At 36.2% G+C, this 15,879-nt stretch overlaps 1 protein-coding gene across 3 annotated transcripts; it reads right to left on the bottom strand.

Annotated features, from left to right (window-relative positions):
• Positions 1-4,085: 4,085 nt before the first annotated feature.
• On the bottom strand, positions 4,086-7,149 carry LOC104215668 (uncharacterized). Of its 3 annotated transcripts, XM_070155463.1 has the most exons (6): positions 6,921-7,149; positions 6,459-6,545; positions 5,787-5,982; positions 5,549-5,645; positions 5,310-5,459; positions 4,086-4,762 (listed from the first exon to the last, which is right to left on the bottom strand). In XM_070155463.1, coding segments are annotated over exons 3-6 (402 nt in total). In that variant the 5' UTR covers positions 5,941-5,982; positions 6,459-6,545; positions 6,921-7,149; the 3' UTR covers positions 4,086-4,761. The 3 variants fall into 3 exon arrangements, 2 of the variants coding, with proteins under 2 accessions (XP_070011564.1, XP_009763821.1); XR_708279.2 differs by lacking the exon at positions 5,787-5,982; XM_009765519.2 differs by lacking the exons at positions 5,787-5,982; positions 6,459-6,545.
• Positions 7,150-15,879: the final 8,730 nt, after the last annotated feature.

The raw sequence follows: 15,879 nt of genomic DNA, 5'->3' as shown, positions 1-15,879 counted from the left end.
GAGACGGCTGGGGCTACGGGAAGCAAGCCTGCCCCGATGACACTCTCCATAAGGCTCACTAGATGGACCAGAGCATCCTGGAGTACTGGGGTAGCAATAAACCCCTCTGGGACCTGAACTGGGCCCACCGAAACTGCTGGGGCCGGAACCTCATCATCAAAGTCAACTTGAGGCTCCGCCGCTGGTGCTGCTGCTCTAGGCTGAGCTCTGCCCCTACCTCAGCCTCTAGCACGGCCTCGGCCTCGCCCTCTGCCCCTCGTGGGAGCTACTGCTGGGGGCTCGGGCTGCTGGTCAATGGATGAGCGTGTTCTCACCATCTGTGAAAGAACATACTCCCTCCGTTTCAATTTATGTGAACCTATTTCCTTTTTAGTTCGTGCCAAAAAGAATGACCTCTTTCCCTATTTGGAAACAATTTACTTTTATGCAATGATTTATAGCCACACAAAATATATGTGCTTCATTTTACACCACAAGTTCAAAAGTCTTCTCTCTTTTCTTAAACTCTATGCCCAGTCAAATGGGTCACATAAATTGAAACGGAGGGAGTAGTAGAAATCCAATTAGTATTGAGAAACCAAACCGCACGACAGGAAAGAACAAATGTGAAGTTTTTCCTAACTCTGTAGCTTCTGGGGGAAAAATACAGACATCTCTTACCGATCCCTCAGACTCTAATAAGCTTGTCTGTGAACTGTGAGACCCATGTAACCTAGAGCTTTGATACCAACTTGTCACAACCCGTATTTCTCACCCTCGGGAGTCGTGATGGCGCCTACTAATGTGAGCTAGGAAAACCAATTATTTGGACTACTTACTTTATTATCCATTTTATACTCTCTAACAATTATAAAGCCAAAACGTGTAGACAACGGAAAATCACAATAAGCGGAAGAAATGTAGTAAATTATCTGAATATATATATATATATATATATATATATATATATATATATATATATATATATATATATATATATATATATATATAAAATACAACTGTTTGAACCTCAACTACCCAGAACTGGTATCACAGTACCACAAACGATCTAAGAAGGCTACATACAAAGTCTGAAAATAAACAATACACTGTTTCTAAATTAAGGGAATGAAACATGAATAAAGGGATAGAGGGAGATGCTAGGGCCTGCGGACGCCTGCAGGTCTACCTTGGATCTCCGCGTGGACTAAAGGCAGCCATCCAATCTACGATCCAAATGCTGCTGCTCCGAGATCTGCACATAGTGCAGAGTGTAGTATCAGCACAACCGATCCCATGTGTTGGTAAGTGCCTAGCCTAACCTCGACGAAGTAGTGATGAGGCTAGGACCGGACTACCAAACAACCTGTGCAATTCTACTATATACAGCAAAAAGGAAGAACAATAATAAATAGTCAAATATGGGAGGGGTAGCATGATGCAGGGAGATATCAATTTAGAATAGAAAGACAATAGGTAATTGAAAGAAACAATACATCTCGGATATCAACAAAGAACCAGAAATCAATAAGTGCACGACACCACCCTTCGTGCTTTTACTCTCGTCCTCACCAAAGCAATCAAGTAATGAAAATGTGCACGACATCACCGTTCGTGCTTTTACTCTCGTCCTCACCAAATAATCAGTATAATCGGCACGGAATAGTATATCGTGCGGCACAACATCACTCTTCGTGCTTTACACTCTTTCCTCACAAATCATACATGACATCACCCTTCATGCTTTAATACTCTCTCACCAAATCAATACACGGCATCACCCTTCGTGCTTTAACACTCTTCCTCACCCAAACAACAATAAAAAATAATAGGGCAAGGGAAAAAATGAAATTACAATAAGAATCCTATCAAGGGAACAATAGTTCAACAATCAAGTCCCGGCAAGGGAATAACATCAAAAGAAGCATCAACATCCCGGCTAGGGAGATAACATCAAAAACAATAAATTTCTGGCAAGGGAGATGATATAATGATTCTCTTCTCTTTTTCACTTTTACTTCTCAACTCACTTCACAACTTGAGCCAATGCTCTAAAAGTTTCAATTTTCACTTATACTTTCACATTTCATTGTACAACTTGAGCCAAAGCTCCTCAATGTTCAAATGTCACAATACTTCCACAAACTTTGTCCAACAATAGAAATCATCATCAAAGCATGAATAATGCAACGAAGTCATAATAATCACAATATAAGATCCACGGGCATGTTTGACACCAACGTATAGATACTCGTTACCATGCCTATACGTCGTACTCGACAAATACCACATAGCAAATAGAACTCGACTCGTAATCCCTCAAGCTAAGGTTAGACCAAACACTTATCTCGATGCCATGAACACAATTCAAGTCTCTATTATCGCCCTTTACTTCTTGATTCTATCACCAATTCGCTCGTATCTAGCCACAAGTTACTTAATTACATCAATAAATGCTAAAGGAATCAATTCTAATGCATGAAAATGAGTTTTCCAAAGTTTTACCCAAAAAGTCAAAAATCACCCCAGGGCCCACATAGTCAAAACCCGAGGTTCGAACCAAAACCCGATTACCTATTCCCCTACGAACCCAAATATATAATTTGTTTTGAAATCACACCTTAAATCGAGGTCCAAATCCCTAATTTTTAAAAAACCTAGGTTCTACCCAAAACACCTAATTTTTCCCATGAAAATCATCGATTTTGAGTTGAAATCATGCGAAAAGATGTTAATGATTGAAGAAAATGAGTTAAAATTGGCTTACAATCGATTTGAAAGAAGAGCTATCTTTGAAAAATCGCTCAAGAGTGTTTTGGTTTTGAAAGAGTGTGAAAAATGAGAGATTTTCGGCTAAGTTATAAAATTGCATGTTGCAGATATAGGAATTGCGACCAGGGTTCGCAATTGCGAACCTCGACCTCTGCTATGTTCGCATTTGCGAAGGGATTTTTTGCATTTGGAAAGTGGGAAATGCGAAGGATGCATCGCATTTGCGACGACTAGCTAAAAAGGAAGAGCATCGTATTTGCGATGGAATCCTCGCAATTGCGAGGTAGGTTGGCATGGGCTTCTTTCGCATTTGCGACATGCCCCTCGCATTTGCGAGCCAGGATTCGCAAATGCGAAGCCTGCAGGTCTGCAATGCAACAGCTGAAAGTCTGCAATTCCTCAAGTCGAAAATCCACCCTGTGGCCTATCCAAAACTCACCCGAGCCCTCGGGGCTCCAAACTAAACATGCCCACCAACCTAAAATCATCATACGGACTCGCTCGTGCATTCAAATCACTAAAATAACATTAACAACTATGAATTTAGCATCAAAATCATGAAAGTTTCTTAAGAACTTCAAATTTTTAATTTTCTCAAAAACGATCCGATTCACGTTGTTTCAAGTTTGTTTCTTACCAAATTTCATAGACTTACCTTAAATCACATATAAGACCTGTACCAGGCGTTGGAACCAAAATATGGGCCTGATACCATCAAGTTTTAATCACAATTCATTTCCAAAACTCATAAACAATTTCAGAAAATAATTTTCTTTAAAAATTCATTTCTCGGGCTTGGGACCTCAGAATTCGATTTCAGGCATACGTCTAAGTCCCATATTTTCCTACGGCCCCCCCGGGACCGTCCAATTATAGGTCTAGGTCCGTTTACCTAAAATATTGACCAAAGTCAACTTAAACTCATTTTAAATGCAAAATTCATCATTTTCCACAGATTTTCACAAAATGACTTTCTGGTTACGAGCCCGAACTATGCACGCAAATCTAGATGATGTCGAAAGAGGTTTTTAAGGCCTCAGAATGCAGAATTCACTTTTAAAACAAGTGATGACTCAACACTTGATTCATTCACTTAACTCACATATAACATTCATAAATTCTTTCTCATTAATTTTTGACTGATATAACAACATAAACATTCAAGTACAGTATTTCAAACTTCTCCAGTATCTCTTCTAATATCAATCAAATCAATAACATAAAGAGTCAAGTAACTTCAGACTAAAATTCATGATTCAAAGATACTTGCTAAAATTTAAATTATGCAATTGTCTCAATAAAATCAGTTAAAATGAAGTAAATGCAGTCATTCATGGATTTTTTTCTCTTGTTTAATCACTCTTTTAATCTTGTTGCTTGATAATTGTGCAACATCATCATCAACTTCTACTACAGATGATCCATTATCTTCTCTAGTTCTCTTCGCAGGGATCTTCGTAGGAGAAATAATCTTATTATCATCCACGGAAAAACCTAACCCTGCTTTCCACTGCGCCAAGAGCTGATGCCTGGGCTCTAAGTCTTAAAGGGAAGATTTCAGATGTTAATACCCAACAAATAGGACCAATCCACACGGAAAAGAATGCTACATTTCCACGTACACATAAAATTGCTAATTTGATTCCAACTGAACCATTCCACAGTAACGAAAGTATGAGGCTAAGACAAAACAGACAAGTAGTCATACCAATTGTACTGACATATAACAAAGGCTTCCTACCAACTTTGTCAAAAAGAAATATGTCTATAAAAATGAATATTGTCTTTGTGAATCCAACAACAACAGTTGCAGCTAATAGTTGAGTGTTACCCTTAATTCCGGTGTCCTTAAAATTTGTTGGACTATAATACACAGTTGCATCTATACATGTGTTCCCACAACCTGTAATCATCATTTTTCTAACTCCAGGTGAAGGATTTAGCCGTTCACGCCACACGACTTTCTCTTTATATTTCTCTACATTAACATGCCCTGCCGCTTGCTGAATTTCTGCAAACCATTTCTTTTTATTAGTGAAGTTTCAAATTGTGAAATGCTCATAAACTTATGTAACAGGGATTCCAAAAAACATATATGTGCACATTTAGGAAAACAAATAGTATTTTAGACCTAACAGTGTTATACATACACAACATAACATTAGTTAAATACTAAAGGAACTTAATAGATTAGTCACCTCCATGCAGTCGACCAATTCTCTAATAGTTTTAACTTCTGCAGTTCCAGTAGCCAACTCATCAGAAACAGAATAACTACGCTGAGAAGGTATTTGACTGATTATGGAAGAGTTAGCTTCATTCACACTTGCCAATATGTATTTACGCAAGGTTGTATTAGTTTTAACTATAAACAATTATTTTAGTAGTATCCACATAAACTTAATTTATCAAATAACTAACATGGACTTAAAATCAATAGCTTGAGGAAGATCCGGGTTAATCCAGAGCTTTGAGGTATGCCAAGCATTACACACAGAATATTTGCCTATATATAGCTTTAGTTTCTGAACCAAAAAATTAACATAAAATAAATATACCATGTAATCAAGACAATTGAATTATCTTGAAATTTGGGAGCTTTTATCAGCTGCATAACAACTATGACTGGTTGATGGGGTGATCCCTCCAAATGTGGCAAAATCTGGTCTACGAATTCTCTCCAAGATGTTGCCGAAATATTATTCCTCCTGCATAATTTATATAACAACTTAATCAGACAGCAATAAGCAATCTTGTTAAAATATATAACAAAGTAAATTCATAGACGCAATCTTACTCATGATCTTCAAGTTCCACATTCATAAAAGTGCTGGCTTTATCACCCTGGTTATGTGAGTCTACTTCACCATAACTTACAACCTCTCCTATGACACCTATAATATTTTAAAAAAATAGTTAGGACAAAGTTGATAAGACATTCAAATAAAAAAAATGTGAATGAAATAATTCACTTTCTTAAACATCAAGTTTATTTATCAAATACTCATAAGGTCTTAAGTCGAAGATACTCATACCAAAAAGATGATCATTTGATTCCTCTACAATCGTCTTATGAGTAAATGCCAACTTCAATTTATGCCGCGTGTATTTAAGTTTCATATTATTTGGTCCAACCACAAAGTTCTTTATAAAGTACAAACCCAACTCCTTTATCTTTGGTTTGAACATACGTATAAGAGACCAACCAACAGTCGCATGAATTCGATCGCCCTAGAAACAAACAATTCATAAATAATATTGAGTCATGCAAATACTCAGTTGTACAATGTTGTCACAGATTATATTAAACAGCCATGCACCAATGGGTAAAACATAATATGTGAATGCACGCCTTTCCAGAATGATACATACTGCATATTTTATGGTAAGTACTGTTCATATTTCAAATAATCTTAGATATTTTATATTTTAAGATCTCCATAAATGTTCTCGCACATAAAATAGTAAACAATTATTTAGAATAAACTACAAATGATTTCAAGAAGACCAAAAATCTTTTCTACCAAAATTGCAGATTAAGAGTTAGCATCATTCACATTCCGAAGTACCTCCATTTAGGTCTTAAAAATTGGAATTGAAGTTGATTAAATACACGCGTAACCTAATGCATTTCATAGTACAAAGTAGCAGATGGAGATTGTAGTCAAATTATGGAAAAAAATAAATGCAACTAAAAAAGAATACACCTCTTCGTCTTGAATAATTAATTCAAGAAAGACGATGTTGTCTGGTTTGTCGCGGTCTGGAATGTACCACAATCTCACTATTCGTACCTTCAAATTCCAACTCATCTTGTTACTCGATATATTGTTGATATAGTCAAACGTCGTCATATTTGTTCTTAGAGAAAATTTGATAAGAGGATTGTCTGTAGTAAAATGTATATATATATATATATATATATATATATATATATATTGGCATAATCTTTTTACTTGCTATAAATAAAAAAAATTCCATAAAAAGAGCCGTAAAATAGCTTCTAGGCCGAAAAAAAGTTCTTATGAAATTTAGGGTTTATATCTTATATTTACAAATCTTATGTAGTTTATATCGAAAAAATGTTCTTATGAAATTACAATAGTCTACATTTAGGGTTTATATCTAAAATCTAAAATTAAGGAGGAAAGTCATCTACACAAACATACCTCGATTGTGAATCCTTTCCATGTAGAAATCCCTAAATTTTAGATAATAAAGATTCTGATCTGAGGAAGTGTTAGCTTGCTTATGATTTTGTAAACATTACATTGTTTATTGTTGATGAGTATCTTCTCATCTTGAGATCATACGGTAAGCAATCTTGAGAATTGAGAATGTTTCTAGGAAGACAAAGAGATAAGATGGTAAATATGTTATGAAACCCGTTTTCTTAGGAAGACAGAGATCACACGATTTTTTTTACTTTTTAATATTTTTTGATTATTAAATAATGAAATGTTTACAAAACAGAGGCAATAATTTTGGGAGGATTGACTGTTTCTAGGCCGAAAATAAGGCATAAATTTGGGAGGATTGATTGTTTCTAGACCGAAAAAATATGGCTATTACAATTTGAATTTTTAATAAATTAATTTGTCATGTGTATTTTTAATAGTTTGCCACTTGGCTAAATGAGAAGGTAAACTTTCTTGCTTTAATATATACTAGCTTTAGTGTACGTGCGTTGCACGCATTTTTTTGCGTGTATTAATAAAAAGTGTATGAAATTTAGAATAAGAATAAATTATATGTAATAGCAGTTGACATCGAGATACATACAACAGTAAAAAAAAATTTAGTCATATTTTTATTTAAGCAATCAGTATTTATCTAATAATAAAGATAGTTATACATATAAATGGCTTAGTATTTTAAAACTTAAATTTATGGTCTTTATGCACGTACACTGCATTGTATTTTGTGTTATTACAAGATTCAAAAGTATAATATTGAAAGATATATGTGCCATATTTTAAAGATAAATTCTTTTATACTTTCTAATAAATGAAATTATTTTGTAAATTAAAGTTTAAGTAAGAAGCATACAAAAGACAAAAAATTATATTTGCTTTTTTTTTTTGGAGCGAACTCACGACAACTATTATAAAGGAGCAACAGCGGTTCGTTTTTTTGATATACTTGGAAGTCGTTTAGAACATTTTCTTAAAAACAGCTCCTATTTGTGTTTCCGAAAATATGTAATTATGTTGTACATAGAAGATAAGCAAGACTCAATTGTGTTAAAAAATGATTAACAAATTATTCTTCAAAAATATTATTTATCGTTGTTAAAAATTATTTTGTTCATCATGAATCAATGGAACTACTTCAAGTCTACAAATTTTGCACTAACGTTTATTTAAGATAGATATTTATTGACTTTTTAAATATTTATTCAAGGTAAAATTTTAATCAATTTTAAAGTCCTAAATTTTAGGTATATAGTTTAAAGAAGAAAATATTTAATAACCAAATCTCAACGAATTTCTAGTTTCAAACTATTAGGAAAATATTTAAAATACCTATTTTATCTAGTATGAACTCTATTTTAAAGGATAAAAATGACGAACGACATTTCGCTAAGAAGCTTCGCGATTTTAATATAGTGTGTGCGTGTATATATTTACATATTTAAATACTGACACCCCTTAATAAAAATTATGACTCCACTATTGTAGTAACTAAAAAACTAAAATACCAAAAATAAATAAATTAATGAGCCACGTTTGATTTGAAAAAAATATAGAAGATAATTTGATAAGAACTTTTGACTTGCATCAGTAATTCACGAAAAAACAACAGAGATTGCAGAAAAAAAAATACAAAAACATAAAAGCATAACGAAACGAACATTTCAAATATAATGGTGATACGGATGCTTGTTGATGCAAAAACTTGGAAAGAAATAATTTCTAGTACATAGATTTACCATTTTATTAAATAATTACGATTGTTTAAATTCTTACACGCCAAAATAATAAATACCAAAAGAAAGATATTTACTTAAGAAAATTTGTACTCTATTTTAAAATCCCTACATATTATAGTTTTCACTAATTAAAGTGGGGAAAGATTTAATAATTAAATTTTTATTTGATTTCAAAGTCCTAAATATTAAAAAATTAATTAGATTACTATTGCTAAATATTAGGAAAACAATCAAATGACTATTTTATCTAGTGTGAACTCTAGTTTAAATGGGTAAAAAAGGCGAACGACATTTGGCTAAGGGCCTTCGTGCTTTTAATATAAATATAGATAAATATATAGATATAGATATAGATATTTAACAACGAGATTTAAGGAACTTCACAACGATATATGAGACATCAAACATATAAAATTCGCGCAATTATTGCGAGGCATAGTATTAAATTTTCAGTTACTTAGGACCGGGCGGAACTAGGTACTAATAGAAAAGGATTTAGCCAAACCCCATTTTCCCGAAAATATATATAAGGTCAATTTTTTTTCATGTCTATATATTAAATGTTAATCCCATTACTCTCCGTGTTTATTTTTTTTTAGTTTTTTAAATTCCTTGATAAAAGTCCTACTTTCACTCCTGCTTAAAACATAGGACAACTATTACGAGTGAACTCTCGACTTTTGGTGGAATTAGAAGTATCGACTTCGACCGACATTCTCTTCATGCCAATACGACTTCATTAATTAGTACAAAAGAACATCATAAGAATGAACTCTCTTGACATATATATACTTTAAGATATATAAATCCTCATAAGAATGAATCTTTTGCATATATACCCAGGACAACACGATTTGTAAGCCTTCTTAATTAATCCGAGTTTTCTTCAAGCTAAGGCACCTAAGAATGGCATACAAGTTTTGTAATTCTTGTTTCTAGACTTCTAATATATAACACTTGTGTCCTTTTTCTCTTGGATTGTTTAACTATATCTACTGGCAGAAATTATTTGGAAGTAGTAATTTCATTTTCTTATGAAAATTTATTTCTTAATTACCTTTTAAATGATCTAATTATGTGAATAATAAAACTCTTCTTGGTTACTTATATAAACAACCACGAAGTATCACCAAATAGGAAAAAATAAGTATTGTAGCTCTTAGGCAATACAATTTTATACTATCAACCAATTTTATTGTAATTTTACTAAGAAAGATTACTATTTTAATCTCAATCTCAAGCATGAACGATTCGGCAAAAGATGAATGTTATGACAACGAAGACAAAGGTGCATGCATAAGCCTTAAGGTAGCTGAACTTCGAAAGGATGATATGATAAAAGAGTTCTCTTGTTTCTTTGATTCATTAAACTTTTTTAAAAAGAAATAAAAAAACATTTGTTCTCAGCTAAAACTCAAAAGAATAAAAAAAAGACCTTTTTGTAAAATACCCGAAACAAACAACAACAACAAATTCAGTATATTTTCATAGTGTGAATTTGAGAAAGATAGTGTGTACGCAGACTTTACCCCTACCTTGTGAAGGTAGAGAGGCTGATTTCCGGAAATATGTAACTAGGGGTGGCAAATGGGCGGGTTGGGCTGAATTTGGGCGGGTCAAGATGAGTTAGGTCAATAAATGGGTCATTGTCCAACCCAGCCCAAAGTGTACTTGAGCTAAGATGAGCTGTGTCAAGATGGGCTAAGCAATGAGTCATAACCCAACCCACCCAACTTGACCCATGTTTTAGAACCATGCTCATCTTGCATTAAAAACTCTTTTATCTTAAAATGTGTAAGTTGAAAAATATTTTATAGGTGGGGGTGGGGGTGGGGTGGTGGGGGTGGGTGGTGCAGGAAAACAAAAAAATAGAAAACTGAAAATACGAAGAAAAAAAAAAGTAAAATTGGGGCAACTAAGTAAATTTCTAGATAAGTTGGGTGGAGATCCCTTTGTTTTGGGTGAGTTTCATGGGTTGTATTTGGGTTGCTTAATGGGTCAGAATGAGTTATAAAAAATAATGGATTAACTTGGGCTCAGCCCAAATTGACCCATGTGCTAAAATATTTTTAGCCCAACTCATTAATCTCTGGGCGGGTTGGATGAGTTTGGGCTCAAATTGCCACCCCTATATGTAACACTAGATGGAGGTGTCAATCGATATTTAAAAACCGACTAAACCGACCAAACCATACCGTACAAAACCGATTTATAGGTTTCTTTTAATAAAACCGTAGGTTTTTTATATAAATCTATAATCGTACCGATAATTAGGGTAGGTTTTTATTTTACGAAATAAATCAAAAAAATACCAAACCATACCGAATAAATTTATATGTGAACAATATATTTATATATTAAGTGTTAGCGGAAACGTAAAAGAAAGAACACAAGATTTAACGTGGTTCGGATCAAAATAATCCTACGTCCACCAGAGAACAATTGCCCTTTTAATATTAACAAAGGAAGGGGAGATTTCCCAATTACACTTAAGAGAATTTCTCTCTTAACTCTCTACTCACTACAATGTATTGTATTATTTTGGGATGATTTCTACAAGTGAAGGAGTGCATCTATTTATAGAGGTAAAGACCTCCTCTTGATGTCATTGGTGACATCAAACTACCTCCTCTTGATGTCATGGGTGACATCAAAGGAGGAAGCTTCCTCCTAGCATCCACACCAACTCTTTCCACCAACTCTTCCAATTGGCATGCCATTGTTGACTAAACATAAACCAACATTTTCAGCATGCCATTGTTAACTAAACATAAACCAACATTTTCAATCTCCACCTTGGTTTGCGTTTCGAGCGTGTGAACAACTCTGGCCAAAACTTCTAAGCTTACTGGGCAACCCCGTTGTAAGAAACAAGAAGAATCAAACCATTGTTGAACATACCACCTCCACCTAGCAACTGTTCTCTTCGGAGTTGCATCAGTTGATGCACACCCCCGCCAAGTCCTTGCAGTGTGCAAACTTAGCGAGCGGGACTATCTTGGTCAACATGTCTGCAGCATTATCGTCTGTGATAACCTTCACGACCTTGATAGTTCCCTCATCAATAACATCTCGAATAAAATGAAATCTGACATCAATGTGTTTAGTGCGCTCATGAAATCTCTGATTTTTCATTAGATGAATAGCACTCTGACTATCACATCTAAGAGTTGATTCCAGCTGAACCAAACTCAATTCCGCTACTAAACTTTTCAACCAGATAGCTTCCTTTACCGCCTCCGCTGCTGCCATGTATTCTGCTTCTGTCGTAGACAAAGCGACAATCGACTGCAAAGTCGACTTCCAACTGACGGCACTGCCAACGAGGGTAAAGATGTATCCAGTTGTGGACCTTCTTCTGTCAAGATCTCCTGCATAGTCAGAATCCACATAACCGAGAATTGAAATACCTGTACCACTTTTTCGAAAGGTAAGACCAACACCAGAAGCTCCTTTGAGATATCTCAATATCCACTTGACAGCTTCCCAATGCCTCTTTCCTGGGTTGGACATGTATCTACTTACCACACTTACAGATTGAGCAATATCTGGACGTGTGCATACCATAGCATACATAATACTACCAACTGCACTGGCATAAGGAATCTTTGACATATGCTCCACCTCATCCTCGGACTGAGGCATTTGTGACTCTGAAAGTTTAAAATGAGGAGCTAATGGTGTACTTACAGGCTTGCACGTTTGCATATTGAATCTCTCGAGAACCCTTTCAATATACCTCTTCTGAGAAAGATGTACAACATCGTCTTCTCTTGAAATCTCCATACCAAGGATTTTCTTTGCAGCTCCTAAATCCTTCATGTCAAATTCCTTACTCAATAGTTTCTTCAAAGCATTTATCTCTGTAATGTTGTTAGCAGCAATAAGCATATCATCAACATACAACAGTAAATAAATCATTGAGTTACCAGACATCTTCTTGTGATACACACAACTATCAAATGCACTCCTTGAGAATTCATGTGTAGTCATGAATGCATCAAACCTCTTGTACCACTGTCTAGGGGATTGCTTCAAACCATACAAAGACTTCTTTAGTTGGCATACGTGATCTTCTTTTCCCTCAGCTAGGAAACCTTCAGGTTGATCCATATAGATTGTCTCTTCTAGATCACCGTGTAAGAAAGCAGTTTTGACATCAAGCTGTTGAAGCTCCAAGTCAAATTGTGCAACCAATGCTAGTAGCACGCGAATTGAGCTATGCTTCACGACCGGAGAGAAAATCTCATTGTAGTCAATTCCCTCCTTTTGGCTGAAACCTTTTGCAACCAATCTCGCCTTGAACCTAGCATCTTCCACTTCAGGAATTCCCTCTTTCTTTCGGTAGACCCACTTGCATCCAACTGTCCTCTTCCCCTTTTGTCTTTTCACTAAGACCCATGTCTGATTCTTGTGAAGAGACTCCATCTCTTCAGTCATGGCTAACCGCCATTGTACAGCATCCTTGCAAGAAGTTGCTTCAATATACGAGGAGGGCTCCAGATCCTTAATCTCTTCTTGTGCAGCTACGAACGCATATGCAATCAAGTTTGCTTGATCTATAAGGCGTTCCGGTTCTCGTGTCTGCCTCTTCTCCCTCCCCTTTGCAATTGTGTATGGTTCATTGACAGCAAGTTCTTCAAGGTCTACATCTTCTGACTCATCTTTAACCTGAGTCTCTTGATCCTTTTCCTTGGCAAGCTCCACCGGAAGCTCCACCTGCTCGTCGTTCTTGTTTCCTGAAAACTCCACGGAAACTTTACGGGGATCAAGTATAGAGGATTCATCAAAGGTGACATCTCTACTAACTATAAATTTGAGTAAAGACAAACACCAAAGTTTGTACCCTTTTACTCCATCCACATACCCTACGAATATGACCTTCTTAGCCCTTGGTTCAAGCTTTCCTTCATTAACGTGATAATAAGCTGGACACCCAAATACTCGTAAGTATGAATAGTTAGAGGGTTCACCTGACCATACCTCATTCGGAGTCTTAAAGTCAATTGCCGATGCTGGAGATCGATTGACAATATGAGCAGCAGTGTGAACTGCTTCAGCCCAAAATACTTTGGACATTTTGGCTTGTAGGAGCATACAACGAGCCTTTTCAAGAAGAGTTCTGTTCATTCTCTCGGCAACTCCATTCTGCTGTGGGGTATGCCTGACAGTCCTATGTCTTGAGATCCCATGAACCTTGCAGAATTCATTAAACTCTTCATTGCAAAACTCCAAGCCATTGTCTGTGCGAAGATACTTGATTTTCCGCTCCATTTGATTTTCAACCAAAATCTTCCACTCTTTAAATGCTTCAAAAGCATCACTTTTTGCCTTCAAAAAATGCACCCAAACCTTTCGTGAGAAATCATCAATAAAAGTGAGAAGATACCTCTTTTTGCCCTTCGATGGAAGTTTAGAGGGACCCCATAAATCTGAATGGATGTAGTCTAGCACTCCTCTTGTCTTGTGTTTGCCAGTGCTGAAGCTGACCTTCTTTTGCTTCCCTAGAACGCAGTGCTCACAGAAGTCAAGTGTGCTGATCTTCTCACCTTCCAAAAGGTTACGATTGCTCAACATCTCCAGTCCACGTGCGCTCATATGACCCAGTCTCATGTGCCATAGTCTTGCCTTGTCATCATTAGATAACTGCACTGTAGATGCATTTGCAGAGCCAACAATGGTGCTTCCGGCCAATGTGTAAAGGCCGTTCTCCAGCTTGCCTTTCAGCATGACTAAAGAACCTTTAGTCACCTTTATAGTTCCTGCTTCGCTCATGTACCTGTAGCCTTGTTCATCCAGAGTACTCAGGGAGATCAAATTCTTCTTCAGATCAGGAACATGACGGACTTGTGTAATAGTCCTCACGACTCCATCATGGCAGCGAACCCGAACTGAGCCAATGCCAACTATTGCACAAGTTGCATTATTGCCCATTACTACGGTTCCTCCACTTTTCTCGTAGCTGCTAAACCAGTCTTTTCGGAACGTCATATGCAGAGTACAAGCAGAGTCTAACACCCATTTGTTTTCATAACTACTATTATTATTACACGATGTTGTTAGTACATAATCATTATCAAAATTATGTACCTGTTCAACTGTAGATGCACTCGCCTTTTCCTTGGACTTTGACATTGGGCAATCTCGTTCAAAGTGCCCCTTCTTGCCACAACCCCAACACTCTGTATTCTTCTTGTTCACACGAGACTTTGATCTGTGCTTTGATTTGGTCTTTCCCTGTTGGCTAGTCCGGCCTCTTACAAAGAGGCCACTTGCCTGGTCATCTCTATCTCCTTCAATGTGCCTCCGCACATCACTAGAGTTAAGTGCCTGCCGCACTTGCTCAAGCTTGATAGGCTCCTTGCTATACATCATTGAATTCTCAATATCACGATATCCTGAAGTCAATGAAAATAGCAAAGCACATGCAAGCGTCTCCTCCTCCCTTTTAATTCCTGCAATCTGTAAGTCCATGACAAGTTTATTAAACGCATCTAAATGATCTTGTAACGAAGTACCTGACCCCATCTTAAATGTGTGAAGACGCCGTTGTAACAACATTCTTGTTGTCACTGATCGGTCTTGGTATAGCCCTTCTAGCTTTTCCCACAACTGTTTGGCCGTCTCTTCGGTACCCGTACTCACTTCACAAAGCACGTTAGGTGCAAGGGATAGTTGGATTGCACTCAATGCATCCCCTTCAATCTTCTCCTTGTCGGGAGCTGATATATCCGTAGGATACTTTCCGTCAATAGCATGGATTGAACCTTCCCTCCGCAGTAACGCCATCATCTGGATCTTCCAGATATTGAAGTTGTTGCGTCCATTGAATCTATCAATTTCAAACTTCATGGAACTCATATTTGCTTGTTCTTTCTCCTTGGATCGTTAAAGAATCCTGTCGCTCTGATACCAATTGTTAGCGGAAACGTAAAAGAAAGAACACAAGATTTAACGTGGTTCGGATCAAAATAATCCTACGTCCACCAGAGAACAATTGCCCTTTTAATATTAACAAAGGAAGGGGAGATTTCCCAATTACACTTAAGAGAATTTCTCTCTTAACTCTCTACTCACTACAATGTATTGTATTATTTTGGGATGATTTCTACAAGTGAAGGAGTGCATCTATTTATAGAGGTAAAGACCTCCTCTTGATGTCATTGGTGGCATCAAACTACCTCCTCTTGATGTCA

The sequence above is a fragment of the Nicotiana sylvestris genome, chromosome 8, assembly GCF_000393655.2.
Source record: "Nicotiana sylvestris chromosome 8, ASM39365v2, whole genome shotgun sequence".
In the NCBI taxonomy this organism is placed as follows: domain Eukaryota; kingdom Viridiplantae; phylum Streptophyta; class Magnoliopsida; order Solanales; family Solanaceae; genus Nicotiana; species Nicotiana sylvestris.
Note: the sequence above shows the minus strand (reverse complement) of the source record. Positions and strands in the feature narration are given on the sequence as shown.